The 27,531-nt window shown below is 40.3% G+C and overlaps 2 protein-coding genes and 1 long non-coding RNA gene across 7 annotated transcripts; 2 read left to right on the top strand and 1 right to left on the bottom strand.

Moving 5' to 3' along the window:
• Positions 1 to 5,515, top strand: LOC101478597 (uncharacterized). Its single transcript, XM_004554410.3, has 7 exons — positions 1 to 53; positions 995 to 2,951; positions 3,049 to 3,221; positions 3,299 to 3,519; positions 3,875 to 4,001; positions 4,077 to 4,174; positions 4,347 to 5,515. Exons 2-7 carry the CDS (start codon positions 1,013 to 1,015, stop codon positions 4,555 to 4,557), a joined length of 2,769 nt encoding a protein of 922 aa, XP_004554467.3. The 5' UTR covers positions 1 to 53; positions 995 to 1,012; the 3' UTR covers positions 4,558 to 5,515.
• Positions 5,516 to 6,833: 1,318 nt separating this feature from the next.
• ccdc149a (coiled-coil domain containing 149a) lies at positions 6,834 to 21,324 on the top strand. Of its 5 annotated transcripts, XM_004554412.2 has the most exons (13): positions 6,835 to 6,997; positions 7,922 to 8,083; positions 8,498 to 8,536; positions 10,130 to 10,237; positions 10,324 to 10,440; positions 12,093 to 12,265; positions 13,522 to 13,594; positions 13,775 to 13,859; positions 14,449 to 14,593; positions 14,780 to 14,856; positions 15,975 to 16,007; positions 19,099 to 19,203; positions 20,128 to 21,324. In XM_004554412.2, the coding sequence occupies exons 1-13, from the start codon at positions 6,947 to 6,949 to the stop codon at positions 20,685 to 20,687; spliced, it is 1,728 nt and encodes a 575-aa protein (XP_004554469.2). In that variant the 5' UTR covers positions 6,835 to 6,946; the 3' UTR covers positions 20,688 to 21,324. The 5 variants fall into 5 exon arrangements, with proteins under 5 accessions (XP_004554468.2, XP_004554469.2, XP_076737988.1 ...); XM_004554411.2 differs by lacking the exon at positions 15,975 to 16,007 and having other exon boundaries at positions 6,834 to 6,997; positions 19,057 to 19,203; XM_004554413.2 differs by lacking the exon at positions 15,975 to 16,007 and having other exon boundaries at positions 6,836 to 6,997.
• Positions 21,325 to 24,200: 2,876 nt separating this feature from the next.
• LOC143417094 (uncharacterized) lies at positions 24,201 to 27,178 on the bottom strand. Its single transcript, XR_013097316.1, has 4 exons — positions 26,797 to 27,178; positions 26,166 to 26,285; positions 24,858 to 24,978; positions 24,201 to 24,551 (listed from the first exon to the last, which is right to left on the bottom strand). It is a non-coding gene; the product is annotated as an uncharacterized LOC143417094 (long non-coding RNA).
• Between the last annotated feature and the right edge of the window lie 353 nt (positions 27,179 to 27,531).

Genomic DNA, 27,531 nt, shown 5'->3' with positions numbered 1-27,531 from the left:
TTCGAGAAGCAGGAAGATATCGCTCAGATGCAGAATTGCTCACCTTTGGCACGGTAAGTTATTTCTCTTACAGTTTTTTATAACGGTATTGCAAAATAATCCTTATGTTAGCGTAAAAACAGCACACATTGTAGACTTACTGTTTTAACTCAACGTCAAAGGATTTCAAGTTTACTTAAGTCTCGGATAAGTCTGAATTCTTCAACGCGTACGTGTTGCTCCGAAGTTTTACCGCCTTCAGTGTTCTCAGCCTGTATTTCCCGTTGCGCATCCTCCTGAGATTTAAAGTTAAGATTCCTATTCAGTCATATTAAGCCGAATGTTTTGGCAAGTGTGCATATGCCTAGTGTATAATCATACACATATTTGTCTTTACATTAAAAAAACATTCAACAGGAAATGTGAAGGAAGAATAACATCTCTGAATCCCAACAGTAAATTTCTCTAGTCTCATTCTGTATTGAGAGATCATAGCTTAAACAGCAGACACCAAAAGTAAAATTTCTTACAATCCAACAACAGTTTTCTTAAAATTTGTCATGTAGCCTATAGATAACTGAAAGAGAACTTACTTATTGACTGAACTACCCATACATACTTTAGACACGTGTAAAGAGTTTAGATGCAGTTTGTTTTAAATGCAACTGTTTTGCACTGTAACAAGATGTTGTGAATCTTCTCTCCAGATACTGTATGTCATAACACAAAAATCCAAAGTCACAAAGGAATGGAGAGAAGAAAAGGTCCTGTTATACATGCAAAACACTTTAAAACACAGTTAAATGCTTTCAAAATATTATTTTTGCATGCACAAATACTCCATTTGTAGTCTAAATAGAATCTTAGGATTCTGTAGACATTTATAAACAACTATTAAAAAATCAAAATAAACATCCTTTAAACTCCAGTTTTAAGGATTTTAGGATTTTTTAGGTATTTTAGGTAAAGCTGGTTTTATATTACTTGGTTAATGACAGTGCTTTCTCGTTCGCAGGCAATGTGAAGCAAAACAATGAATATCATCTCTCAGCTACATCTGGCAGTATCCCCACCAACAGAGATACATCCTATAATCCAGTGCATAACTAACAATGACCTCAGAAAGCTCAAGAAATTACTGAAGGACAATAATGTTAATGGAGTTTACCCTTGTAGCAAATGGGGTGATTATATAACCCCACTGATCTCCGCTGTTGTAAATCACAACACAGATATCTGTTCTTACCTTGTGCGTCAGGGTGCGGACACAAATATACCTTCTCAACTCCAGTGGACACCTTTGCATTATGTCTCATATTCTAAAGCACCACTTCATTTTGTGGCTCTGTTGCTCGAGGCAAAAGCTAGCCCAGATGGAAGGAGTGCTCCAGTGCAACAAGAGATACCCACACCACTGCAAGTTGCAGCCTTTGAAGACAGGGAGGATATCATGAAAAGACTCATCTCTGCTGGCGCTTTGGTGACACTGCCACCCATAAATGATCCTCAGTGGTTTATTAACAGTAAAAAAATATCTCAGATGATTAATCACCTTGCATCAAATGGAGATAGAGTGTGTTCCCAAATTAGGCATTTTTTGGATATGGAAATTGCTGTTTTTGAAAAAACACCTGACGAAGTTTTTAAAATGTTCAACAGTCACATGTTGTTAGAGCATCCTAGGTCTCATCTGACCATGACTGAAATCCTTTTTACTGTTACTGGGAGATGGAAAGATAAATACTGCCAGGCGTGTATTAAATGGCTAAAGAAAAATGGAAATGTGAATACTTACATTGTAGGTGCAGCCAGCCGCTTTCCAAACATCCCTAAGACACATGTAGGGAGGGCAGTTGAAAGTTTGAGTGCAGTTTTCTGCACAATGGATCAAATAACAGATGAGCATGCAGTAGCTATAGTTCCACGACTACTGAAACTGCTTTGCTTAAAAGAGAGACCTGACATCTGTGAATCAGTGCTACAAACATTGTATGTGATAACACAGAAAACAAAAGGCACAAAGGACTGGCACGTCAACTTTTTACAGAACTTATGCAAAACAGTTTTCCCTTTTGTAAATGAGCAACACTCCACTGAGATCAGGGTCTACACATACGGTATATTCGCCAACCTGCTGTCAGCTGAAAAGGCAGCTAACATTTTTAAATCAGTGGCCATAACTTCAGTGCCCGAGGACATACTGACATCTGTAGAAATGGAATTGAATGAAAAACTGAAAGAGGTGCTGAGAAGTCTGAAAGAATATCTGAGTAAACCAAACTCAGAATGTGAGGGAAACACAGCCTCAACTTTAGTCAGGAAGAAGAAAAAGAAAAGGAAAAAGAAGGAAAAGACCCCAAAGCAAGAAGACCCAAATGCTGAAGTTTCCACTGCAGCAACTGATCAAACAACAAAGGTTTCTGTTGTAGAATCAACTTCAAATCTAAAGCCTTTTGACTACAGCACCAATGGAAAATCAGAAAAACAAAAATGGCTTCCAATCAGCAACAGGTGGAGGAGAAAACTGGAGAAACTTGTTTGCACAGATGACAGTAAAATATCCAGAATCAGAAGCATTATTTATGTGAATGATGCAGAATTCAGAATAGCGAAGGGAAGCGATGGTACTGAAGTCTTCTTGGGGCTGAGAGAGGACGGCACAGAAGTTGCCATTAAGAGAATGTCTAAAAGCAACTACGACGTGCTGAAGAACGAAGAAGGAATCCTACGACTTCCTGAACTCGATCATCCTTATATCGTACGATATGTTGATGCTGCAGAGGACGAGAACTTTGGATATCTTTGTCTGCAACTTTGTGAATACACCCTGGAAGAATATATCAGGAACAATGACCATGACCCACAGATGTTAAAGAAACTTGTCAGACAAATTCTTGAAAGTCTAAAGGTGCTTCACTGTGGAAATCCTAAAATTCTTCACCGAGATCTCAAACCCCAGAACGTTTTGATTGGTAAGACATGTTTGAAATTCAGAGAAAAACAAAACAAAACAGATGTCATGAATTAATGATTTCTTTTCATGAGTTTTGTACTTTATGCCTCCTGCAGATGTTACTGGGAGGGCAAGATTAGCCGATTTTGGCATAAGCAGACGCTTACTCAAAGGCCAAACAACTTTACGTACATGCAGTGCAGGAACCAGATGCTGGATGGCCCGAGAGACTTTAGCAGAAGAAGCGGAAGAATCTGTCATATCATACAAGTCAAGCACTGACATCCAGGTAATACAGGTCCATTAAACTTGATTAACTGAAAGATGCCTTGGTAAAAATACCTAAACTGATGTGTTATTATTAAGGTGGCAGGCATGCTGATTTATTATATCCTCTCTGGAGGCAACCATCCATTTGGCAAATCCTTTAAATGTGAGTCAAACATTTATGATGGAAAGTACAGTTTGGATCATGTTCAAGATGTGGTGGCAAAGGATCTCATCGAGTGGATGATCAACAAAGAGCCAAAGGACAGACCCAAAGTAAAAGAATGCTTAAACCATCCCTTCTTCTGGACTCCGAAAGAGTAAGGAAGTCATGCTGTAACAGAATCTGCGATTTCTAGTTTAACTTTAGTAAAGCAAGAATAGATTTGCTAATGAGAGCCTAAACTGTGAAGGATTTTCAATCATTTTCCCACACATGGTGGAAAGTTTTCAGTCTGTTACTTGGCTTAATCCATATGTTGGGAAAATGAGGTCAAACTGTCTTGTACTCAGACAGGCATGTTAACATTGGCAGCAAATACTAAATTTGTTTCATACATTTCTGTTCTTGTCTTTTTAAGCATGACTCTTTTTTGCTGCTCCTGTTATTATTCAAGATTTTCCTCTTAGTTTTATGTTGTTACTTATAAAGCGTAATTTAAGCTTTATTTCCAGGCAGTTTGAATATTTGAGAGAGACCGGCAACAGGGAGGAGGTGGCAAACTGTCGAAATGCCGATGAAAAGCTGATTGGTTCACTAGAAGCATGTGCTAATGGATCCTTCAAACTGTGGAAAAATAAGGTGACTTACAGATGAGAGGTCAAACTTATGTATTCCTAAAGTCCAGTTCATGACCACCATGTTTTGTTGTTGCAGTTTCCTGAAGAGCTGGTTCAGAAGATGGATGGCAGAAAGCCGTACCCTGAAACCACGCTGGGATTACTGCGCTTTATACGCAATTTCCATGAGCATAAGTAAGTTAAACTAAATGAAAAACATTATTTCATGAACACATATTCATATGTATATATATATATGAATTTCTTGTAACTATATGCACATATCACAAATATTTCTGATACTATGACAGATTTGGAAGCTTACTTCTCTGTTACTACTCATTAATAAAACTTTCCTTGTTCACAGTCGTGAGGACGCTCCTCACATTGACGTATTGGTGTTATTTCCTGATCTCTTTGGGTGTGTTTACAAGTTTACCAAGGATAAAGGCTGGAATTTAGAAGGAAAGAAGGAAATGTTTCAAAAAGAAGAAACAAAGGACATTTGTACCGCCTTTACAATAATGTCTACAAGTACGGACGACCCTCTGAGTTTCCCAGTACAAGAGTCTCAATAGTGACTTTAAACAAAGTTGAATTCAGTAAGGATGAAGGCTGTCATAAAGGCCTGTACAGTGTGACAACCATTCAGAGAAAATGTATATAAGCAAATACTAGAAGTACAGATGTTAATGAAAGCTTTGAAGGATGCTTTATTTTGTTCAAACATATGTGTATATATAAGAACACCACAGAAACCAAACTAGCAAAATTTGTTCTGCACAATAAGCCAAAGTTTTGCACCTGTTGTTCATTGTGACCACTTTCCAAATCCTGATAGAAGGAGAGATGGTATTTTAAGGGACCTACTAGTACTAGATGTCAGTAATGTTATTTGTATGGTTTTATATTTAGTAGTTAATTTAAAATGTGCTATTATGGTGGCTGTATTTGCAAATGTTAGTGATAAAAATTCTTTGTTACTTTCAGCTTTAGTAGATAGATCAGTGGAAAAACGACAGGAAAGCAGGGGCAGAGAGAGAAGGGGGAAGATGAGGCAAAGGACCGCGGGTCAGACTAAAACCTGGGCCGGCCCTTCTCGGCCATATGACATGTGGGCGTCTGCACAACGCGCTGAGCTAAACTGGCGCCCAATAAAAATAAAAATACACTGGCGATACTTAAGAATAAATTCTTCCACTTCTGTTTTTATAGACAGTGTTATTCCAGATAGGAAAATGATAAACCTACTTTTTCCTTTTTTAATGTATTTTATTTTGGTTGTGTGAAGCAAATACATAGCTTAAGTATGCATTTTCATTTTTGAAAATTTATATATAACATGTCAACTGTATACTAGTACTATGCACTATGCCAACTTTTCTATTCATGTATTTTGAATTAAAGTGAATGTCATTGAGAATTTACCAAATATATTAGAATTTGTATGTTTTATTAAAGATTTTATCTCATGTTCATATTGTAAAAAAACTGCAAATTTAATGTTTAGTAGCTAAATAAATTCCTTTTTTTTTTTTTTTTAAAAAGTTGAAAGATGTGCTTCTTCCGTTCGCCAGCATAGTTGAAATCAGGCTTCAGAATGTGGAAATGCTGAATTTCATTTAATTACATTCAATTAAAAACATAGTAGCTTGCAGATCTGAAACCAAAACTGAAATGTCTTGAACCTGGGTTCTTTCTCAAGGCCAAGGGTGAGAAACTTGACTGGCTTTGAAAATATGTCCAGTTGTACAGGGGCAAAATAACCCCTCAGCACTCTTGTGCATGATCTCAAAAGTATTTTTCACGAGTTCATGACCTGCAGTCAATTGTTTTAAGTATAACTGAATACTAATCTGTAATGGTGGCTATATAGTGCCAATACATTCCATTTACATTAGCATCAAAAAGGAGGAGAAACAGCACATGCTTTACTATGTTATTAACACTGAATGAGCAGTGGCCCTTGTTTGTTTGTTTGTTTCAGGCTTTTTACAGTGAAAACGCCTGGCTTGAGGGTTCCCAGCAAGATTTTCCATAACAGGTTGCCTCTCAACAAGCTCCTGCCTTTATAAGCTGATATCTGGTGTTTGCGAGGGGTATCTGATTGGTATAAAGTTGGTTAAAAGGGGGGCAGGGCTAAACACCTTAATCAGTCTGTATTAACTTTACTATATAAGACAAAGCAGCTGAGCAACGTGATCCCTGGATTAGCAACAGCTTCTGGAAATGATGTATAATTTCACACAATGTGTATAATTTCTTACAAATTATACACATTACGTGTCCTCCCCTGGAAATGATCACTATAGACCTTATAATTAAAGGAGCTTGCAAAGAAAAGCGTCTTGACTTCTTTAAGTTGCTTGAAGACGTTTCACCTCTCATCCGACAAGATTCTTCAGTTCTAAGGTCAAATGGTGGGGAGCCCAGCTTTAAACCTAGTGGGAGTGTCCCCCCAAAGAGGGACAAAAGGACCCCTTAATGACCTTATAGTGCCCAGGCCATCACTGTTTACAAACTTTACAGGGTCTATAGACATAAAGAAAACAGTGCATTTTCCCCATATAATTTTTATTATTTAAGCGTTTTGGTCGTTTCTCTCCAAAAAGTGCTGAAACGGAATTTTTTTTAGTGGAAGACTTTGTGCTTTTATTATGAAGGAACCCATTTCCGCTTTGTCATTGTCAGCTTCACTGATTCTCCACTATTTATCTCAAATCTCTTACATATATAACTCGAATCGTTCTTATAAAATCGTTTAAAACTTCATTGTATAAAATTGTCCAAAACTGAATTTCTTCTAATATAATATTATTTTCACAGACTTGCCGGAAGTCGTTTCCATGTTTTGTCTTTCTGCGTAACTTGACAGCAGAGGCTAAGAAAGTGACGTTGCAGGATAAACAAACGGATGAGGAGAGGGGGGCTGGTGTGTCGTGACATTTTTGCAAAATATTACGAATAATGCAGTCTTCCAAGAGGAGTGAGAGTGACTGGCAGGGGCTAGTCAGCGAGGTAAGTGAGGGGGAGAGACCGTAAACAGCTGCAGACACTGACCGGTTTTATAGATGTTTCCCGGTGTCCATATGGAAACGAGCCTCGGTCTCTTAGCTTTCATACACCTGGACGTTCATTAATACACGCACGAGCTCAACGTTTTTTGACACCGGTGGGCTCTTCATTGATGGCTTCTGCTAGCTATTCCGTTAAGCTGATAGCATACGACTGTGTTGGTGCAAATACACCAACCCACCCCTATATGATGATGCTACTGTGTAGAGATAGGGTAGACCCACCTGTGGGCTCGCGTTTAACCTGTTAAGAGTATTACCGAGTAAGCCATTTGTATATATGAAGGTAAGCGTGTATGTATTTTGACGCTAACGCAGTAATTTAAGCTTGTAGGCTAATTTAATTAGCACTATATGCCGCAAATATCGAATAACCTGCACCTTTATAACATTTGACAGACCATAGAAATAAGAAAATAATTAGCATTTAACGCAGTAATGAAAAAAAATGTTTGTTTGTTTTGATTTATTTTACTGTAACTGAAAGACATGGCAAGCACTGAACTTAACAAAACTACTACAGCACACCGTGCTGCATGATAGGAGCTGCTATTTGGTTATAAGCTGGTCTGACTGCTATCGGTCTCCACTGTTCATTATTGTGGGCCTTATCTGTACGTCAAACACTTCACTCCAGTGTGTTTTTCCACCTGTGGGAAACAGGTTAGGGTTGGTTTTGTTTGCACAATTAATGTAACCGTTCCCATCACAGAATAAGATAAACATAAAGATACATGATAAAACCAAGAACAAGCTTGATACAGATGTTACATGTCCAGCTGTGGTCCCTGAAATAAACATTACTGCCAATTCAGTCAGCAGTAATATATCTCATAGCACCATGGCTCTCGTGCATTGTTTGCTTAAGTTCTTGGTGTGTAAGCGGAAGTTGGAGAGTAAGAAGGAAGCCCTCCTCATCCTGTCCAAAGAGCTGGACACCTGTCAGCAGGAAAGAGACCAGTACAAGCTGATGGCCAACCAGCTGAGAGAACGCCACCAGGGACTCAAGAAGAAGTACAGGGAACTTATTGTGAGTGGTTCAGCCTTTAAGGTGGTACTTTTTTGTGACCACCCTTTAGCATGAAGTATTTTACAGCCATGAGCAAAATGAATCGACAGTCCACTCCAAGATGTTGAAATTCATTTTCACACTTGTGGTATTTTTTGTCATGTTAACAGGATCATTACTTTGCTTAATGTTGCAGATCCTGATCTGATTTTGTCTTTATGTATTTTCTAGATTTCTTGAAGGAATATCGATTTTTTTTGTGTAATTCTGATAGAGTTTCTCTATTCAAGCCCACCCCAAAAAAAGAAAATATTTTAAATTTTTTGGCAGCAGCTAAACGTAGATATTCAGTTTTCCATTTACACGCTGCTACAGCTTATAGTATTTGCTGTATTATTGCAGCTGATGATAGAAGTCTTTTTTTTCATGTTTCAGGATGGTGACCCCTCTTTGCCACCTGAAAAACGCAATCAAGTAAGTTTTAATTTTATTAATACATATGCTAATAGGTACAGTTAAATGAGGTAATGTCTATTAAAAATGTGTGTAATTCATAAACAGTTAATCCAATGCTTATGTTAAATTCACAGCTTGGTTGTTTATTTGAAATTCTTCGTGCTGGCATACAGAGGCAATTTCTTTTGTGCTGCAGGATAAATATCAGGGTGTAGGTTAATCAGACTCCTCTCTCTCTCCTTATTGAATGCACTTAAGTAGGTGAGAATTCCAGACTATTGTTGTTCTAGGGTGGGTGTGTCTTCTACAAGTCCTGAGGCCTGCACTATGAAGCAGGATTTTGTCTTTTCCAGGTAACTCCCTGGTTAAACCTGACTTTTCTGTACTGCAAAGGTGGCTCACTCCTTAGCAGTGTACATCGCCATGGTAACATATGCTGTGAACCTAACCTGCTATGGAACAGGATGTTTCCCAGATTAGAGATCAGCAGGCATGAAATCCTCATCTACTGACTGCTCAGTTTTCTGGAAAATAGTGGCACTATCCATGGGACCTCTGTGCACGGGACAGAAGGACAGAATAGGAGCATCTAAAGTTTTTTTTTAATGGCATCTGAAGTCTTTGTCTTTCCTTGATCAACATCAGTGATAAATCTGGATTCTTAGATGCAACTTTGTTCCATGATTTGTTTTCTGTTAGCTTCACTTCCACCACTAGATCTATAGCTGAGAAAATAAAAAGTGAAACTGCCCTCTAAACTTAATGATAGAGTCGTGATATTGACAAGTTTGTTAATATAGAGAGTTTGCATCTTCAAATAGCCTAAACTTTATTCATATTGTAAGCCTTTCCTGTCTTACTGCCCAAAGCTCTGAAAGTGCTCACACATTCATTCAACACTAAACTGCTGTACAGTGCTTTTCCTGTCATGCTGCTGTGTTATCTGAGGCACTTGTGTTGGTTTTAGTCTGTATTATGTTTTTTTAACCTCTTCATATTTTTCGTACAGTATAGTTTTATTTTCCTATGCAAGATGACCTACTCTGATGCCAGTAAACCCATCGATAATTGCTATTTCTAAATGTTGCCAATGCCAACCCTTTCATGTGAACGCGCAGGGGAAACCTTGGATTAACTTAGTGCCTTGATAGCCAGCTTTGTGTGACTGCTTATCCTGACTGCCAGTGTTAGGTTAAGTGAATCCAGATAACAGAAAGATGTTCTGCTGAACTTGCTTTGTAACATAGGGCCCTGCATGACTCTGTCTTATTGTGCTTTCAGGGACACCGTGACACTGAACAGTTGCTGGTTGAATAGCACTACAAAATACAATGAAATAGTAACAAAACACCAGTGAAATGAAAAAGGAAATACTAATGTGTACACTAGATGGCACTAAATAACTGTCTCTTTCATTAGAACAGGATTGTGGACTGGCTTTGGTTTTATCTCTGAAATTTTGTGGATGTTAAGATAGGCATTTTTTTTTTCTTGAGTTGAAGAAGGAAAATGTTTGATGCTGATTAAATGTGATTTCCTGGGGTATTTGAACCTTGTCTGGCCTGGCACAAGCTGTTGTGCATTCACTCTTCTCCTCCTCCTGCTCCGCAGGTGAACCTGGCTCAGCTGCTGAGGGACTCAAGGGAACGAACAAAACAGCTTGCCGAGGAGGTGAAGGAGCTCACTCAGAGGCTTGCAGAGGCCCAGGGGGATAACAAGGTGAAGTAACCAGGGGTACTCGCACAAACGTACATGGAGATTAACTATTTAAGAGAAGTAAAAAGTTGAACTTCTCTTTTCTGCAGCTCCTGAGGATGACCATTACTCGACAGAGGCTGGGGGATGAAGAGGTCGGGGTGCGTCACTTCCCCGCCCATGAGCGTGAGGATCTGGTTTGCAAGCTAGAGAGAGCTGGGCTACAGGTGGACGTATTTCTTACCTTAAAGCACTTTGATACGTTTGGCAATTAATCCTCCATTTTCAGGTCCATTTCTTCTTTTGTGGAATATTCATTAGGATGTTGCTACAGGATTAAGGAAAAGGAGGGAACTCCGTCCAGGGACATGTCATTTACAAATTTAATCCAAAAGAAAGAGTGTTTTTAAAAAAAAAAGTCTAAATCACTACCTAGGACATTAATTATTGTTAAAGTCCTAAGATCGCTTTGTAACATATTAGCAGTTGCACAGTACTGTCAAATAATACAAATAAAAGCATTTTCTATGTGGGGTGGTGGAGCTTGGTTTAACCAGATGCTTAAAGTCCTGTTTTCTGACATATAACTCCATCAGTAATTTCCATCCACTGTTCACTTTTGCTGTCATAGGGAGTGCTCCAGTGACACTGACGATTGATGGAATAGTGAAACATGTTTGTAGTTTCCACATTTAGCAGGAACTTTTTTGTTGCATATCTTACAAAGCCTTGTGCTTAGTTGGAGATTATTGAAGTAGCTCCCTTTTTAGGCACTAAATCGCTCCAACATATACTTGGTCTTATGTCATTTTTTTTTTTATCACATAAAACTTTATGCCGGTGTTGTTGCTGATGACATGATATGGCACAGCTCTAGTTATCCCTGTCACTTCACAACAATGATCTAGGTTTGAATCTTTTGTCCATTCAGGGTTTGAAAATGTGTGTGTCATTAGGTAAATGGATGTAGGATGAACAGGGTGAGTGTAAATGGCAATTGAGTCCAGTAGTAAGTGATTCAGTAGTGACAGTTTCTATTGAAAACCAGTAACTGGTGCAGATTCTAACTACTTTAGAGTGTTCTTTTCTGCTTTTCATAGTCTTGGTTGATTGGGTATTGTCGTAACCCTGATGGGTCGATGTTGACATGCAAGTTATTGAATTTGATAACTCGAGGATGAAGCAATGTAGGAATTTTAAATCTATTCCATTGGTGTATCTACTTCATGACCTCGGCTCAAGGTCAGGAGTCAAAGGTCAAGTGTTCATTACACTCATTCAAAGGTTAAGTTGTCCTACAGTTTATGTAGAGAACAATGTAGTTACTTGTATCATTTTTAACTACATATTAATAAGACTGATTTATCTAATTATTAAGTTTCTAAAGAAACCTGACGTTTCTGGAACTGTTCGTTTCTAGTCAGGGCCTCATGACAGACATTTATTATAGATTTCCTCAGTAGACGTAAGCTCAGTAATTCATTCAGTTTGTTTAAAACTTTCCATAGTGAATCACACTTTTTGCTTGGAAATGCACTCGGCGCATTACTGTCCATGTGCTTTGAATTTAATTTCAGAGTAGAACATTTTATTATTGGCAAAATCCTCTCTGCACATTAAACACAGTAAATGTATTAGACTGATAAACAATACTTCCTCCTCTTTGAAACCCGCAGTGGAGCCACTTAACTGTTATCTACTAGAGTGGAAGCTGCTCACTTTAAAACAGCAGGGGAGCTCCTGAGTTGCTGAATGCTAAAAACAGTGTATGCAGCCTCAGCAAACTCTACTTTAATGAGCAAAAGCTTTGAAATATCCATCACGTGAACGTTTCCGTGGCTTCCCTCACAAACAGTTCTGCCTGTATGCCTTTTTCTAGATGGAGGAGATGGAGAACAACATGAAAGCACTGACAGACGAGCTCCAGGACGTGAAGGCTGAACGCACTGTGTTCAGAGAGAAGGCGGAGCGACTAAATATGGAGCTGAATCATATTTTGGGGAACCATGAGGCTCGTATCATTGATGTGGACGCCCTGTGCATGGAAAACAAGTGAGTTAGAGATGTGCCAGACAGAAGTGTCATCATTTGACACTTTTTAAAATACATTTTTCAGTCCCAATACTATCTTCTAAAACATCAAAACTATTTAATACCAAACTTCGAATTTACCTAATAAACGTAATTAGTGTAAACCAACTAAAAGGTATGTTAAATCTTGAAAGTAGACATCTTTGACTTCAGTATTAACTTCATAAACTCCTGGCATTTTCTCAGCTACCTTTCATCATCACCTTTTTCAGCAGTCTTGAAGGAGTTCTCACACGCTGAGCACCTCCTGGCTGTTCTTCCTTACTCTGTGGTGCATCTCATCCAAAAGCCTTTTCAACGGTGGTTAGGTTTGGATGTCCGTGGATGCCAGGTGTTCCTGATTCTGAACACCATCCTTTTTTTGAGAGAGGGGCTTTAATGTTCCCCTATTGTGCAATAATAATAGAAGTCAGAAATTGCTGCAGGATGAATTCTGAGTAAATCATCATCAGTGTCACTAGCAGATGTCCTCACAGTATCACACCATCTTCGCCATAACTAACAATGAGAGACACGTGCATGTCCATTTCTTGTTTCTTAGATGATAAAGGTGTGATTTGCACAGTGTCCTCCAAACAGCTCCTGCTGAGATGTGTTTGGTTCCTATCAAACTTGAGGGCTCTAATCTGAAGTGCCAATGATTGACTTCTGAGGCTGTAATCCTAATAAACTTCTCTCTTGGTCTTCCTGTCTGGAGGCAATTGTCATGAAAGACAGTTGATAGATTTTGAGATGGCACTTGGGGAAACTGAATGAACTGACTGACCTCCTTTTTTTTTTAAATAATATAAACTTGTTTCTCTCTTTATTTAGATGGCCATTTCTCGTTGCTTAACTAAGCAGTACTGGACATGTTCTTCCTTACTGTACATGCGCTTCAGTGTTTTTACCCACGTCTTATGTGGTAGTCATGTTTAATCGGGGTGGACATTAGCTAACGAAAGATCAAAAAGGCATGGAAGAAGAGAATGCTTGGTTTCATTTCCATATGAATGCATTTTTTATGTTGTGACTTCTGTGTTCTACATGGCAGAGGGTGAGCTAAATGACAGACAGCAAGACAAACATAAACAAGAGTCATTCACGTTACCAAATGCTCTTTTTGACACTGCCTCCTGCTCACAGTGCACAGCGATTATACATGTAATGTGGAACTCCTCTGTCTGTCATGTGTGTTTTGACTTTGCTGGGTGTCTTTCTAATCAATGTTCCTGTAGGTATTTACATGACCGTTTAAATCAACTGCAAGAGGAGGTGAACCTGCTGAAGTCAAACATCATGAAGTACAAGGTACAGATTGAATGCTGCAGTTAAAATGTGACACAGACATTGCCTGACTCAGTGCATGTAATTTCTTTACATGTGTATGGTTTTGTGAACGTTCTTAATGCAAAGGAAGTGGCTTTTTACTAAAATGTTCGTGTGAATCAGCAGGGTGAGCTTTATTCTCTTGTTTTTCTGTCCCTGCAGACAGCCCTGGAGAGGAGGAAAAACTCCAGCACATATGGGAAATCAAATAACAGTCCTCTTACTGGAGTCCTCTCAGCCAAACAAGGTGAAAACACAACCTGTTCAGCTCACTTTGAGTTCTTTAAACTCAGACATAAATAGATGTAGTATTAGCTGATCTGGAAACTGCAGAAAGGCACTAATGCGAATGTTCTCAGGCCAAATAAACTCTACAACTGATGGCGTGTCTTCAGTATAACAACCACTTCCTTTGTTTCTGCCCGTGTCTCAATGGATTATTTAATAACTTCTCTTTTTGCCGATCCTCCGAGCCACTGCCGGACACCAGCTGGGTTACTAATTGTATTCTGAGTGGTAAAGAGCACCACTGGCAGGGAAATGAGCCTGCCATGATGACTGACAGTTGCTGGCAGAAGCAGCACAGTGGGCTCTGGAGTTAAAGTTAGGAGAGTGTCACCTAGAAGACATCTGTTTCTAACTCTCCATCTCTGTCTTACTCTTATCATGCTGTGTTCCCTGTCTCTTGTTATATCACCCTGCTTTCTTTGTTACCTATTTTTAACTTTTGTGTAAGTTTTATTGGGGGATTATTGGCATTTCTCTTCCCTCCATTTGTGGCTCTCTGTCCCTTTCTCTTCCCATCCTGATTTTTTCCCCCTTTCCCTCCTTTTTAGTTCAAGAGATGCTTCTGGAAGAGCAGGGCTGCAGTCTACCAGCCACGCCTCAGTCAATCGCCGACCTCAAGTCTCTCGCCACTGCTCTCCTGGAGACGATCCATGAGAAGAATTTGGTCATCCAGCACCAGAGACACAGCAACAGGTATTAAGAGTTCCTGCTTTGCCGCTGATGGCATCATAATGGTAATATTTCACCTTTAACCCCCTAACACAGTTACATTGTTTGTCTAGCTGTTACAAGAATTCTCCTCCTATAAAGCAAACACTGGAATATGACATAAGTGTGCGCACACACACACACTGACCCTTCTTCTCACCTGGCCTGCAGGATCTTGGGAAATAGAGTTGCAGATTTGGAAAGGAAGCTGAAGACCTTGGAGGTTTCAGGATTATGGAGTCTTCCAGGTGGGTCTTTGAACACCTAAGCTGTTCCACCATCAAACCTTTTATGAATCCATTAAAAACTAAAAGTAGTTCAGCAATGTTTATTTTGAGACACTTTTGTGCTTTTGGAAAAATGATCACATATGATGAGTAAAACTAATGAATCATATTAATGTATCGTTTGAAGACTACCGCTGAGAACATGTAATCTTTCCCACATCATTAGAAAACATAAATGTGTGTGTGTGTGTGTAGCCAATAAAACATTAAGATAAGCAAAAGATCAGACGTTGGCTGGTGTCAGATAGCTTTGTCTTTGCTCTGCTCTGCCTTGAAGACCAGCATCCCGGCATCGCCTTTTCACTCTTGACAATGAGACTGGTGTTATGTTTGTAACATTTAATGAAGCTGCCAGCTGAGGACCTGCGAGGCATCTGTTTCTCAAACTCGAGACTCTGATGTCTTCTTGCTCAGTTGTGCACTGGGCCTCCCACTTCTCTTTCTGCTCTGGTTAGAGCCAGTTTGCTCTGTTCTTTGAAGAGAAGTGCACACTGTTGTACTTCATTTTTATTTAATTTTTTTGGGGATTTTTCCTCATGGAATATCTTTCACGTCTAAGAACAAGAAAACTGAAAAACTGGAAAGTTGACTTGTTTTTTCTGTCTGTTTAAATCCACACAGGCTGAAGCTCCAGACACGCGACTACTTAAACTTTAAGCTAATCAGCTAAAACAGCTTTTAATAATCTTCTGTTACTATCATAGTCATCATCTACTACATAGATATTCCATTAAAATCAAGAAAAAGATAACAATGACTTTAAAGTTATTTTGATTTAAACAAATTAGGACCTCTTTTATTTTAAAGGTCTATGTAAAATCTCCTAAAATCATGGATACAGTATTGAAGTGCATCCATATAATAAATATGATTTTCAATTTAAGTTAAAATCATTTAATAATTGTCTCAGTGTTGTCCATCTGATGCATTTAAAGGTTGTTTAAATGACCCGGAGATCTTTGCTGGGATCGTTCTAGCTGGCCTGCTGGTTTAAATTCATTTCCTCTCCTGTCTTTTTCATTAATGAGCTTTTCTGTTCATAACACTGTGCCTTTCTCTCCTCTCTGGCTGCGTCTCAGGCTTGACCTACCACGTATCTGTGGGAATTGGGAGTATGTATTCCTTCTGCCCTGCTTAGTTCATCCATGCCCTCCACTATGTCATGCCAGGACAAATCTGGGCAGACGCCCAGAAAACATGTCACCTCATGCCCACCGTTTACAATGTGTTGACTCCATTGACCACCAGCTCATGTGTCTGTTCATGATACCGCTGACTGAATCAGGCCGACGGAGTGCCACACACTGATGCTCTCGGTCCAGTGGACCTGTCTTAAATTTTACTCACAAGAGAAACCAAAAAAAAAAAAAAGCGCTTTCTTTGAGTGATGCAGTTGGGCTTCTTTTAAGGGCAGCACAGTACTGTTGAGTAGTAGCAGTAGAAGGATTCGAGGCTCTCATAATACAGATGAGAGCCTTGTTGAAGACAGTTTGTCATATACAGTTTTGGTATATGAGAGTGTAAAGTCAAAGTTCTTATTATTTTATCAGAAAGTGAATTTTTGCACCACTTTTTAACCCTTGATCCTATATTTGTATTTAAAATTGAAGTATAAAAAATGCTGTATCGGCTGTCAGATTTTCCTCAAAGACACAGCTCGTGACTTTTCCTGTCCTGCAAAGACGTCCGACTCTCAGTAGAGCAAAACCAGTCCAAAAATATAAAACTATTTACCAAACGTAATCGAAAAACATTTGCGGCCTGAAAGAAGGGGACCGTGCTTGCTCACTTAGAAAGCAGTTCCCCTTTATCTCCACTGGAGGGAGATGTTGTGCCGTCTATGAAGCAGACTGAACGGTGGAGGGGCTGCGGCTGGATGGAGGTGCCCTGTCATGAGACCGTCATTCTCTCCGCCATAAAACTGACAAGCATCCATTACTGAAAATGATTGCCCACATTACAAACACATTTAGGGGAATGTGCCGTTATTAGGGAATTTGTAGACGAGGGCCCAGAGTGCCTGACGACCACGCTGTCCACCACAGTTAGGGAGACAGAGATATAGAGAGAGATGTGAGCGTCTGTGGCCTTGATGCGAGATGAAGTTGGGCTGATTGATATTAAAGGCAAACGGGATAGGATGGAGGGCCTTGGCTGCCTACCTGAGTCCCGGAAAACACTAGAGGTGACTACATTGTCTACGGATGAGAGAGAGCCAAAAACAATAACAGTGACATCGATGCGGTGAGTCAGATAAAGTTGTGATTGATAGCTTCCCCCACCCCAGTCCTCCAGTTCAGCGCCCCCACCTCCTGTGCTGAATGAGTGTGAGCTGAAATGTAACACTGCGAGTGAAAACCTGTCAGAGTGCATCAGAGATTGAAAAGACAGAGGTGGATACAGAATGCACCCTGTTTTGGTCAACTGACAGACTTTTTCCAGTTAAGAGGAAGGCATTTCCTGTCAATGTCGAGCTAGACAGCACTGCATAGTGTAAGCTCCTGTGACTAGCTGACAGCTATGTACACTTCTCCCGTTTGTGATATAGTCTTTAATATCCAGTATGATCTGGTGTCACATAATATGGAATAGTCCTTTTTTATGCGCATAAACACACATATATATTTGCGTGTTTGTTAGATGTGTTTCAAAGAGGTGTAGAGGTGGTTAGATGATGATACAGGCAGCTGTCAGTAAGGGTTCAAAGCAAACCACTGGTGCCTCCTATCTCTGAGTTCTGCACGCCTCATGGAGACACAGCTGCTGTGCTCAGTCTGGGTCTTCATCTGCATATCCAGTAACCAGCATCGCTTTATTACTGGCTTCAAAAGGCAGTCTGGTGAAGTTTTCCTCGACTGTTCTCCTAAAAATAAATCTAAACTGTCCTAACACAATTGCAAGTTTAGATGCAGTTTCACACACTACTGGCCAGTCGTACCTATGTGATGTCGATATATTGCTCAGCATTCTAGCATCTTCCTAAATGGCACTTTTATGTCTGCCCAAAATGGCCCATATCTGCATATCTTTGGCCTTGAATGATGGCAGTGGCTCAGGGTTGGTCTGTTTGCTTAGACTCAGCTGCTGCACCACCTTATATGGATCTGATGTTACGTGTGGGATTAGATTTGACAATACTTGCCATAAAACATCATCAGGCTCAGTTTTCTGACTCGTGGGTCAAGTCTTTTTCACACAGCAGTTGTTATTAGTGCCAAAAATAGACCAGATCAAGCTCAAAGTGTATCTGGGTGAAAATATAAAAGCCTCCACAGATCATCAGTCTGTGTTGTACTGGGTTGTTGCTGTTTGCAAGAGAATAATCACAAATGATTTGTGGAAATATTGTATTGATTTTTTATGCTTTATTTAGCAGATATTTGGCTAATCGGGCTGTTTTTAGTCAAAAACAATCATAAAATTGATCTTGGTTTTGTTTTATGACAGTTTATTATTTTTAAATATCTTAGTAGTGGCCTATTGAAGTAACCAAAAGGAATGCAGTTTAACAGCCTAACAGCATATTAATGGCTAAACACAGTCTCACAGTTAAATAATTAGAGGAACTTTCTAGACAACATGACTTTTTTGTTTTTGCTTCTTTTGATTTACCCAGCTGGTACGACGAATTCTAACAGTCTCTCCCTCGCTCGCTGTTCCCATGTCAGTGTAAACATTGAGCATCCATAACAATATGGACTGTTTTCATAACAATATGGTGTCCGTTCACCATTCATGATTCTCATGCATTGTGTCTTCCAGTCATCCATTTTCTCGTTCTCCTGTTTGTTTTCTTGTCGCACACTTGAACGGTCGGAGACACACGCAGAGGTTCGCCTGTTCACAGGCTACGTGCGACGGCAGAGGCTGCTAACTTCCAGCCGAGTGTCTGTGCATATAGTTTTGTGTGTATACTCGTGACGTCTGGTTTATAGTGCACAGTCTCTTTTGAGTAGCATATGGTGTCAGCCTAAGAGGCGTGCAGCCATCACTAATGAAGACAGATGAGAGGGAGCTGGAGCCTCTTCCTGTGAGCACTGCAATGCATACGTGCGCCTGTGTTTGCATGCACCATCGTACATGTGCTCCATCCAATCTAACACTCCTCCACCCTCCAAAAAACCCTCTACATATCTTGTTTGTTGTTCTCATTTGGACCAGAGAGTAACTGGGAGCGTTTTCTCCTTGGCGCTGATGTTACAGGGACAAGAGACAGTATCACACTAAATGAGAACCTTCAGCCAGAGCTCCGTCCTACACGTGTCACGTCTCAGCCAAACATGCAGCCCAGAGTGCATCCACCCAAAGGTGAGTGTGTAATTGCGAGTGACTGGCTTCTCCAGTCAATGATAAGAACTCCTACCGCTAATGGCGTAAACACTGCAATTAGGCATTGCATGCTAAACACTCCTTTCTACCTTCCGTGTTTAACCCAAGTCCTTTCCCTTCCCGCCTCCACTTCTCCCTGCTCCTCATTGGTGCAAGATGCCCAAATGCCATGGCATTTTGGAAATGTGAGGCAAATTCTCGCCCACTGACATTCAGAAACTTCTGCCATGTTCTCTTTGAAAGAGGGTGGGGAGATCAGGGTGGGAGGACTATAAATATGGATGCCACTTCAAGTAATGTTGCTTTCTTCTTGCATGTTTTTGCGTGTCTGTGTGTGCGTGGGGGTGGGGGGACTCTATGTGTGCAGTCTTTAACCTTTTTGCCTGCACATCCACAAATATGGGTCAGTAATCCCCAAAGTGAGAGCATATTTTGGCGAAGAAGCAGAACTAAGCTGTTGCTATTGCTGAGATGCAGGGCGTCACACTTGTCTTGCGTCCCCTTGTCTGGGGCACCGCTGCTATATTTAGCCTGTTGCCATGGAAGCACTTCAGTCACATAAGTAATTGAAATAAGTTTCTACATTGACACTGTGATCCAACTCTGAGAGAGGAAAGTTTTTCTAGCAGAATCAATACGGGCTTTTTCATTTGTGGCTGCTGTTTCGGTTTTTTCATGCATTTTAAACTCTTGTCTAATGCAATTTTTGTTATATCGTTTCGTGTGTGTGGTTTTTGGGTTGTTTTTTTTTATTACTGTTATCAGTTATGACAATAATTATTGTCTCTAGCTACTCATTAGAAAGTTTTCCTTTTTTCTTTTTCTTTAAAAAACTTTTTTGGCTCCAGCTTCAGATCAAGTGAGCGATTAAAATGACCAGTCATCTCATCTTCCTTTTCCCAGTTCTTTTAGACGACAGAAGTTCACATGAATCATCTTGGGAGTGCCACACCGCTGGCGCTGACCTTGGCACAGATGGTGTCAGCAGGGAAGACGCACCTGCACTGCACAGCAGCCTGGAGACTCTTGACAGGGTGGAGACGAATGGGATTGACAGAAGGGGGGGGGAGCTGGTGACCCTTACAGAAGATGCAGGCGTAGAGCTGGAGGAGGGGCGGAGCCCTGTGGAAGAGGCAGGGCATGAGATAGAAGGAGTTGATGATGATGAAGAGCTGGGTTCCACAGTGGAGGAAGGAGAGGAAGCAGCTCTGGCGCTGGATGTCCCACAAACTGAATCAGACCTTCAGTGGCTTTCAATTAAACAAGCTTCTGTCAGTCATTCGGAGGTGGGTCAGCGGCCCTGTGAATCCCAGAACAGTGAGTCCGATAATGTACCTGAACATGAAGAAGCCTCTGTGTCAGCTCCAGAGAGCCAGGCTGCAGAGGTGTCGAGTACAAGAGAGTGGGACGTTCAGTGTCCCTCTGCACAGAGTGACTCCTGTCATAGTGACAACTTGGCATGATCCAACCGAGAAGCTTATTTAAATCCTCGTCCTTGTCGTCGTTATTGATGATTGCATTAATCATCCACTGTTGCATTCCCACAACACAGCCAGTGCTCACGAGCTGTCTTCTCCACCGCTTTAGTCAATAAAAGAGAGAGAAAGCACTTTTTCAGCCACCACTGACAAAGCTCGAAGTGCACTTTGTATCCAGACAAGCTTGTTGCTGCACAGGAACAGAAAATCTTCAAATCGATGGAGTTGCAAACTTCATGCCCTGCAGGAAGAATTTAGCTAGGAAAATAACAAATATGGCAACATGCGTTCCTATGCCCCATATTTCCTTTCCCCTGCGATAAGATAATCCCACTTGTTTGCTTTCTTCTTCCTAAGGGATGTTAATAAACTGAATGCTGCATTTTTTGTCACTCTTAGATGAGTTCAAATTTTCATACCAAAACTTGTAATGAATGTGCACATAATTGTGAATTATTTAATCTTAATACCGGAGATTCTATTGATGTCTGTTCAGCATTATGGGTGAATCTTATTAATGAGTCCATTTTTATTTTTCCATATTTAACAGTTGATTTTTGAACTACACTACATGTGCCTTATATGTGGAACTCGCTGATATTTATAAATGTATAAACCTGCAGCATTGGTGGTTGTCACTTTTCTTTTCACAGATTAAGCTAATACAGACTTTCAGTCATGTGAAAAAGAAAGTTTTCATAGGAATCTGTGCACTCTTATAAATACGTACACCTCATAATTGAGTAGCTTCTAGAGCCACATTTAGCAGTAATAACTTTACATAATTATTTTTTATATGATTTTATGAGTGTCTCACAGTCTCATCATTTATTCTGTTGTAGACTTTCACGCACAGCAGAAATTCAGACCAAGCTTTAGCTTTCAGACAGATGGCCTCATATTTGACTGAGAATATTTTGGTATGCGGCGTTCATGGTTGACTCAATGACTCAAAGGTCTTCAGGTCCTGTGGCTCCAAAACAACGCTAAATCGTCGTCCCTCCACCGCCATGCTTGAAAGTTGGTATGAGGTGTTTGTGCTGATATACTGTTTGGTTTCCACTGAATGTGTTGCAGTGCAATATAGAAATATGGAAATCTCTACTTTGGTCTCATTTTTCCAAAGGAAATTGTTCCAAAAGTCTAGTGGTTTGTTGTCATGCAACTTTACAAACCTAAGCCCTGCTACGATTCTCTTCTGAGAAAGAAGAAGCTTTCTCCAGGCACTTCTTACAAACAAGCCATACTTCAGCTTTTTGTAATTGTATTGTTCTGAACTTTAACATTTAACCTAACTGAGGCCCGTAGAGTCTACGTTGTAGATCTTAGGTTTTTGCAGCTTTTCTGAGAATTGCCGGTTTGCCTTTCAACTGAATTTGCTGGGCTGTTCTTTCCTGGGACGATGGTGGCATTATGTCAACACACAACAACGCCAGAGCAGCAAACTGTCCAAACTTCTCCTTTTATAGAGGTGCTCACACCTGCTGATGATCAGCTATTCAAGTGCATTTAATTAGCAGCACCTGGCTGCTATTTCCCTGACAATGCCAGTGGAAGTAGCAAGGGTGTACTTGGTTTTTCCACATGACCGTATCTTTATTGGTCCTTTATATCCTGCAGACACACACATCAAAAGTAGAACTTATTATTTTAAAAAGAAAGAAAAATGTTTATTTTATGTGGGCGGTAAACAGCGAGACCCAAACCATTAAAATAGTTGAACTAGTTAGCCTAAAGTCATAAATGCAGGCTTTCTGCAAACATGATACCAAGCCTTCTGGCTCTACAGAATGAAAATAGTAGGTGGTGAAAAGTACATTTTTGTGCCGTGATTGATGAACATCCAGCTTCTACCAAGTGTTAGTAGCACAAACACAAAGTAGACCCAACCAGCTCCTGTACAAGAATATGACTACTACAATATTCACTTATTTTGTTAAGACTTACGATGAACATCTGGCTTACCATCAATTGAAATGTTTGGAACGTGATGGGCTGTGTCAAAGGAGTACTTCAGCTTATCTGACAGGGCTTTTGATATATAAGCGAAAGGTTGCGAACCAGTGGTCTTGTGGGATTTAAAGTTGGATGTTTGTAGCAGCTCTTAAGCTAGAAACCACCCAGGCAGAAATTTTATCTGATCAAAACTTCAGCCGACGGAGGCTGACTTTGTGAACCTGGTGTAATAGCTGTTTGAGCTTCCACACACACACACACATTAAGGTTTGATAGTGATGTTCTGGACCAGAAAATGAAATTTGTTCCAACGAAGTGTTCACAAGGTTGGTGTCTCATTAATTCTAAATGGAGCAGCTTCAGTCCTTTACTGAGTGACAGATTTGAAGTGCTTAACTTGATTCTCTATTTAGAGCCTTACGTGTTCAAAGACAGTGTGATGAAGAAACATTTAGCAATTATTTATAATGATAATTTCACAGTTTCTCTGGATAAAAGCGAGAAAACGTATGAAAAAAATCAATTAAACTAAAAATATTGATACTGGCATTAGCTATAGGTCAAAAGTGGATGCTTGTATGTCAGGAATTTATTTGCTGCATGCCTTTCTAAAATCAACATCGTCAACCACATGCACATTTTGCTCAGTGTGATTGTTTATCTTCAACATAAACAAAGTTATAAACACCAGAAGTTGTCTTGCAATATAAAGTGGATGCGCAAACACACCCGTTTTGTCTTACAGCCAAAGTCCAGAGCCCAGTGTCTATAGAGAATCAGTGGCGAGGCCTACTCTGCCTGCATGCAGGTGACAGCTGGCCTCTCCAGGCAAATGCAGCGTCAAAGCCAGAATCTATGAACTGCTTATTCTGCAGAAGGCCACTTGCTATTTTTAATCTCTGACACAAAATAGAGGCGAGGAGAGGGAAAGAATTCAAGCTAGGAAGCCGTGGTGCGCACCCAGCGTCGGCCCCATGCCAGGCAGCTGATTTGGCACACTGCAGCAGGTTTAAGTTTATAAACCAGATGGAAACTGAACTAATCAGTTTGCAAGATGATACCAGCTTGCGATTCCTTTCCTCATAAAGTCATTGACCAGTTTTTGATTGTGTGCAAGCGTGTGAATCGCTTAAGGAAATTAGTCAGCTTTGCATATGTTAGAGAAGAAGTAATGTGTTGGGAGAGGCGGGTGACTGTGGAAGAATGAGCCACATCGGGTGCTCTTGTGGGCTGACTCCATGTTGCGTGTTTTTTGGGGGAGGTTTTGTCATATTTCTAACCATGAACTTAAAACAAGATTCTGAAGTATTATCAGAAACCAGGCCCATACATCTGCCATACATTTGTTTACTATATGTCTATACTGGTATAAATTATGGGCCACTAATCAAAAATAAGGTCCATTAGAGAATTAAAAGAATATCCACCTCTCCAGCACCACCTTTAGAGAGTCAACTCCATTCCCATGACATTACTGGCCTTGCACATACAGTAAGTTTACTGAGTCTGTTGGCCTCATAGAAAATCACGAGTACTCACAGATGTTAAAAGATCTCAGCCGCCTCAGAAAATACAGACGACTTTGGCCCTTCCTGTAGAGTGCAGTGGTGTTTTTAACCCAGTCCACTTTATTGTCAGTGTGTACTCTGAGGTATTTATAGTCCTCCACTATGTCCACATCGACCCCTTGGATTAAAGCAGGGGTCGCTGGTTTCCTGGTCCTCCTAAAGTCCACAATCAATTCCTTGGTCTTTGTCACGCTGAGCTGCTGATGATTCTGCTCGCACCATGAGACAAAGGAGTCCACCACAGCCCGCTACTCCATCTCATCACCTTAGCTGGTGCATTCAACCATCGCAGAGTCATCAGGAAACTTCTGAAGATGGCAGGTCTCTGTGTTGAGGGTGAAGTGGAAAGGGGCGAGAACGGTCAAACAACAAAGAACCAATTTTGAATTGTATGTTCAAGCATTTTGTGACCAGCACCTGCCATTTGTTCCCCTTTCTTTAGCTGAATCCAAGTCTTGTCAAAACGGATGGAATTATGAGTGCAGAAAAGGAGCATAGGTTTTTTTTGATTCACCATGCCATAAAATCAGCATGACAAACATGTTGCTAAGTCCAGTAGAAGCATAACTGGATAGTAAAAACACACAATTGAACACTTTCAGTCATGGATTGGCCTCCCAAGAGTTCCTACCTCAACATTATTGGAGCGGTGTGGGATCATCTTCACAGAGAACAGAACAAAACGTAGCCAACGTCCAAAGAAGAGCTTTGAATGTCCTCCAGGAACCCTCAGGAACTATTCCTGAATATTACTAAAAGACATGACAAGAAAGCTTATCTCAGAGAGTTCAGGCTGTGTTGAAGACTAAAGATTGTCAAAGATTGTGATTTTGAAGCTCATTAGATTCTACAAACTCTATTTATGCTTTATACGCTTCTTTTCTATGTATGTTTGCAAATGTTTCATCGCTGCACCTATTTCCCATTTCCTAGCTTTATATAAAGAAACTGTTTAATACTTGATTTTTTTGTTTTACAGTAATCTACCAAACACTGAGGTCAGTACATCCTCCAGAAATCCTGCATTAACCATGTTATGCCAGAAATACTCCAAAATGTTTTCTCAGTGAAGATGAGTTAAGTGTCGGGATCTGCTATTGAAGATAAAATACTTATCACTAAGATTAACCTTGTATGATGTTATAATATGAGTTTATACTTGCTTAAGATTCAGCAGAGACGCTGCCTCTTTAACTGTTACCCGTCAGAATTTCATTGGTGGGTGTTTGGTCTTGTCACCAAGCTGAAAGATTAAGCCCGCCCCCCCCCCCCAGAGAGCAAAAGAAAATTGCTGAGAGCTGTTGTAGCCAATCATCACCACGACAGATAAAAATGAGGCTACAGAAGTAGCCCATGCCAAAAAGTAATCTTAGCCCCTTATCTTTGACAGCGACATCCCTCACTGTATTGCGAGTAAAAAATGTGCTGAAATCACGTAGGTGTGCGTTTGCATCTGTATATTTGTGTTAAAAGATATCAAGACAAGAATAATTCCTCTGTGTGCGTATGGCCATTCTGTGATTTCTGTCTCTTTGTGCTCATCTGATACCCTTACATGTTTAAGATGTTCAAATGCCTTGTGTAGTATTGTATATATTATATATAGGCTTGTCAGTATTAACTCGCTTTGTTCTGTTCCCTGGCCGCCCATTTATCGCACTCTGGAGCATGAAAAGTGGGAGACACTGGCCAGGTCACAGCAGTGCTCACTGGCTCTAATAAGTGTGAGCAGGGTGCCAGGTGGATGTAGGAGATTTTGACACCCCATCATCTGTGGGTCTTCTGCAACTTCGAGGGATGGGGGCGTTTGAAGTCAGCAGTTTCCAGGCCAACCATTCAGCAGGGTTAATTACTATACCAACCAGGTGCCCCCTACCAGTAATGATCAGCGCCCTTACGATCCATTCACCATTCACTCACCTTGCTTTTTTACGCTTACCTGAGTTTTATATCATGTAGTCCCTTTGAGACACTAGAGTTCACAGAGCCATGCAGGTTTGCTCTCGGGGTGCTGCAATTTGAGGACTTTCTGCTCTGTTGCTGACAAGGCTGTTAATATCTGAGACAATAGAAGAAGAAGAAACACAAGATACATGTGTCAGTCATCTTTTCTGTACTTGTTAGGATGGAGTTTCTAAAGTATCAACGATGCACTCTGCATAATTGCCCCTTTTATATAAGCTGTTGCTGCAATGAGTGTGTTTATTTTGTATTTGTTAAAGTGGACTGTTTATCCTTTTCTTTACCATCTGTGTTACAGCTATACTGGCTGAATTCTTATTATGATGCCCACATTAAATATTGCCAAAGTTTGATATAATGATGTCAGCATATGTGCATGTAATCCCGATGGGTCACAGCCCTGGTTTTTGCTACTGTTTAAGCTATATGATGCCAAAAAGAAGAGATGTAGTGCTTGAAAGATTAGTTGTAAAACAGCTGGTTGATCATCTGCAGAGGAAAGGTTTATTTGAAGACTTATAGTCGGGATTCAGAATTCATCGCAGTACAGAAACAACATTAGTGAAGGTCACAAATGATCTTCTTATGGCCTCTGACAGTGGACTTACTTCCTGACATCTGGTTTGTCCTGCCAGATGTTAGTGCAGTGTCCGACATGACAAGTTTGGTGGTGGGTCAGTGATGGTCTCGGGACGCATATCCATGGAGGGATGTACAGTTCACTACAGACTAGGCAGTAGAATGATGAAATTCTTGGAGCCATTGTCACTCTACGCTGGTGCAGTGGGTCCTGGGTTCCTCCTGTTGCACAACAGTGCAGGCGTGATGAGGTGAGAGTATGCAATGCTCTGCAATGACATTCCAGGAAAACAGACTAACCTCCTGCTTCATTTTGATTTTTGGGCTGTCTTTGCAGGTTGATCATTTTCCTTTCCATCAAACGATGTGGCATCCCTGCATTTCTAACACATTAACCAGTCTGCATCAGTATAGATATCCAGTGTTCCTGTAATTTATCTGAGCAGTGTACGGTACTGTGCAAAAGTTTTAGGTAGGTGTGGAAAAAATGCTGTAAACAAAGAATGCTTTCAGAAATATAAATGATTGTTTATTGGCCCCAAATGTATTCTGCAGCAGGACAACAACCCCAAACATACAGTCAAGTGACCATATATTAAAATAAAGTCTAAAGCTAAGCTAACTTGAGCAGGCTGGACCCTTGTACGTATGAAGGTCATTATCACCCAGCACTTAAGCTGCAACATAAAAAGGAGGCTAACAGAGTTTATTGAATATGTAAGATGAAATATAAAATATATAAACCTATATAATAATGAAAAATA

This window comes from Maylandia zebra, linkage group LG3, assembly GCF_041146795.1.
Source record: "Maylandia zebra isolate NMK-2024a linkage group LG3, Mzebra_GT3a, whole genome shotgun sequence".
Lineage (NCBI taxonomy): Eukaryota > Metazoa > Chordata > Actinopteri > Cichliformes > Cichlidae > Maylandia > Maylandia zebra.
Note: the sequence above shows the minus strand (reverse complement) of the source record. Positions and strands in the feature narration are given on the sequence as shown.

What these genes read in the sequence shown, in the direction of transcription:
- LOC101478597 (XM_004554410.3), top strand. Translation starts at nt 1,013, where the DNA reads ATGAATATCATCTCTCAGCTACATCTGGCAGTATCCCCACCAACAGAG. An exon ending in AGTCAAGCACTGACATCCAG is followed by an intron (nt 3,222 to 3,298) that starts GTAATACAGGTC and finishes GTTATTATTAAG; the next exon opens with GTGGCAGGCATGCTGATTTA. An exon ending in TTCTTCTGGACTCCGAAAGA is followed by an intron (nt 3,520 to 3,874) that starts GTAAGGAAGTCA and finishes CTTTATTTCCAG; the next exon opens with GCAGTTTGAATATTTGAGAG.
- ccdc149a (XM_004554411.2), top strand. Translation starts at nt 6,947, where the DNA reads ATGCAGTCTTCCAAGAGGAGTGAGAGTGACTGGCAGGGGCTAGTCAGC. An exon ending in AGAAGTACAGGGAACTTATT is followed by an intron (nt 8,084 to 8,497) that starts GTGAGTGGTTCA and finishes TTCATGTTTCAG; the next exon opens with GATGGTGACCCCTCTTTGCC. An exon ending in CACCAGAGACACAGCAACAG is followed by an intron (nt 14,594 to 14,779) that starts GTATTAAGAGTT and finishes CCTGGCCTGCAG; the next exon opens with GATCTTGGGAAATAGAGTTG.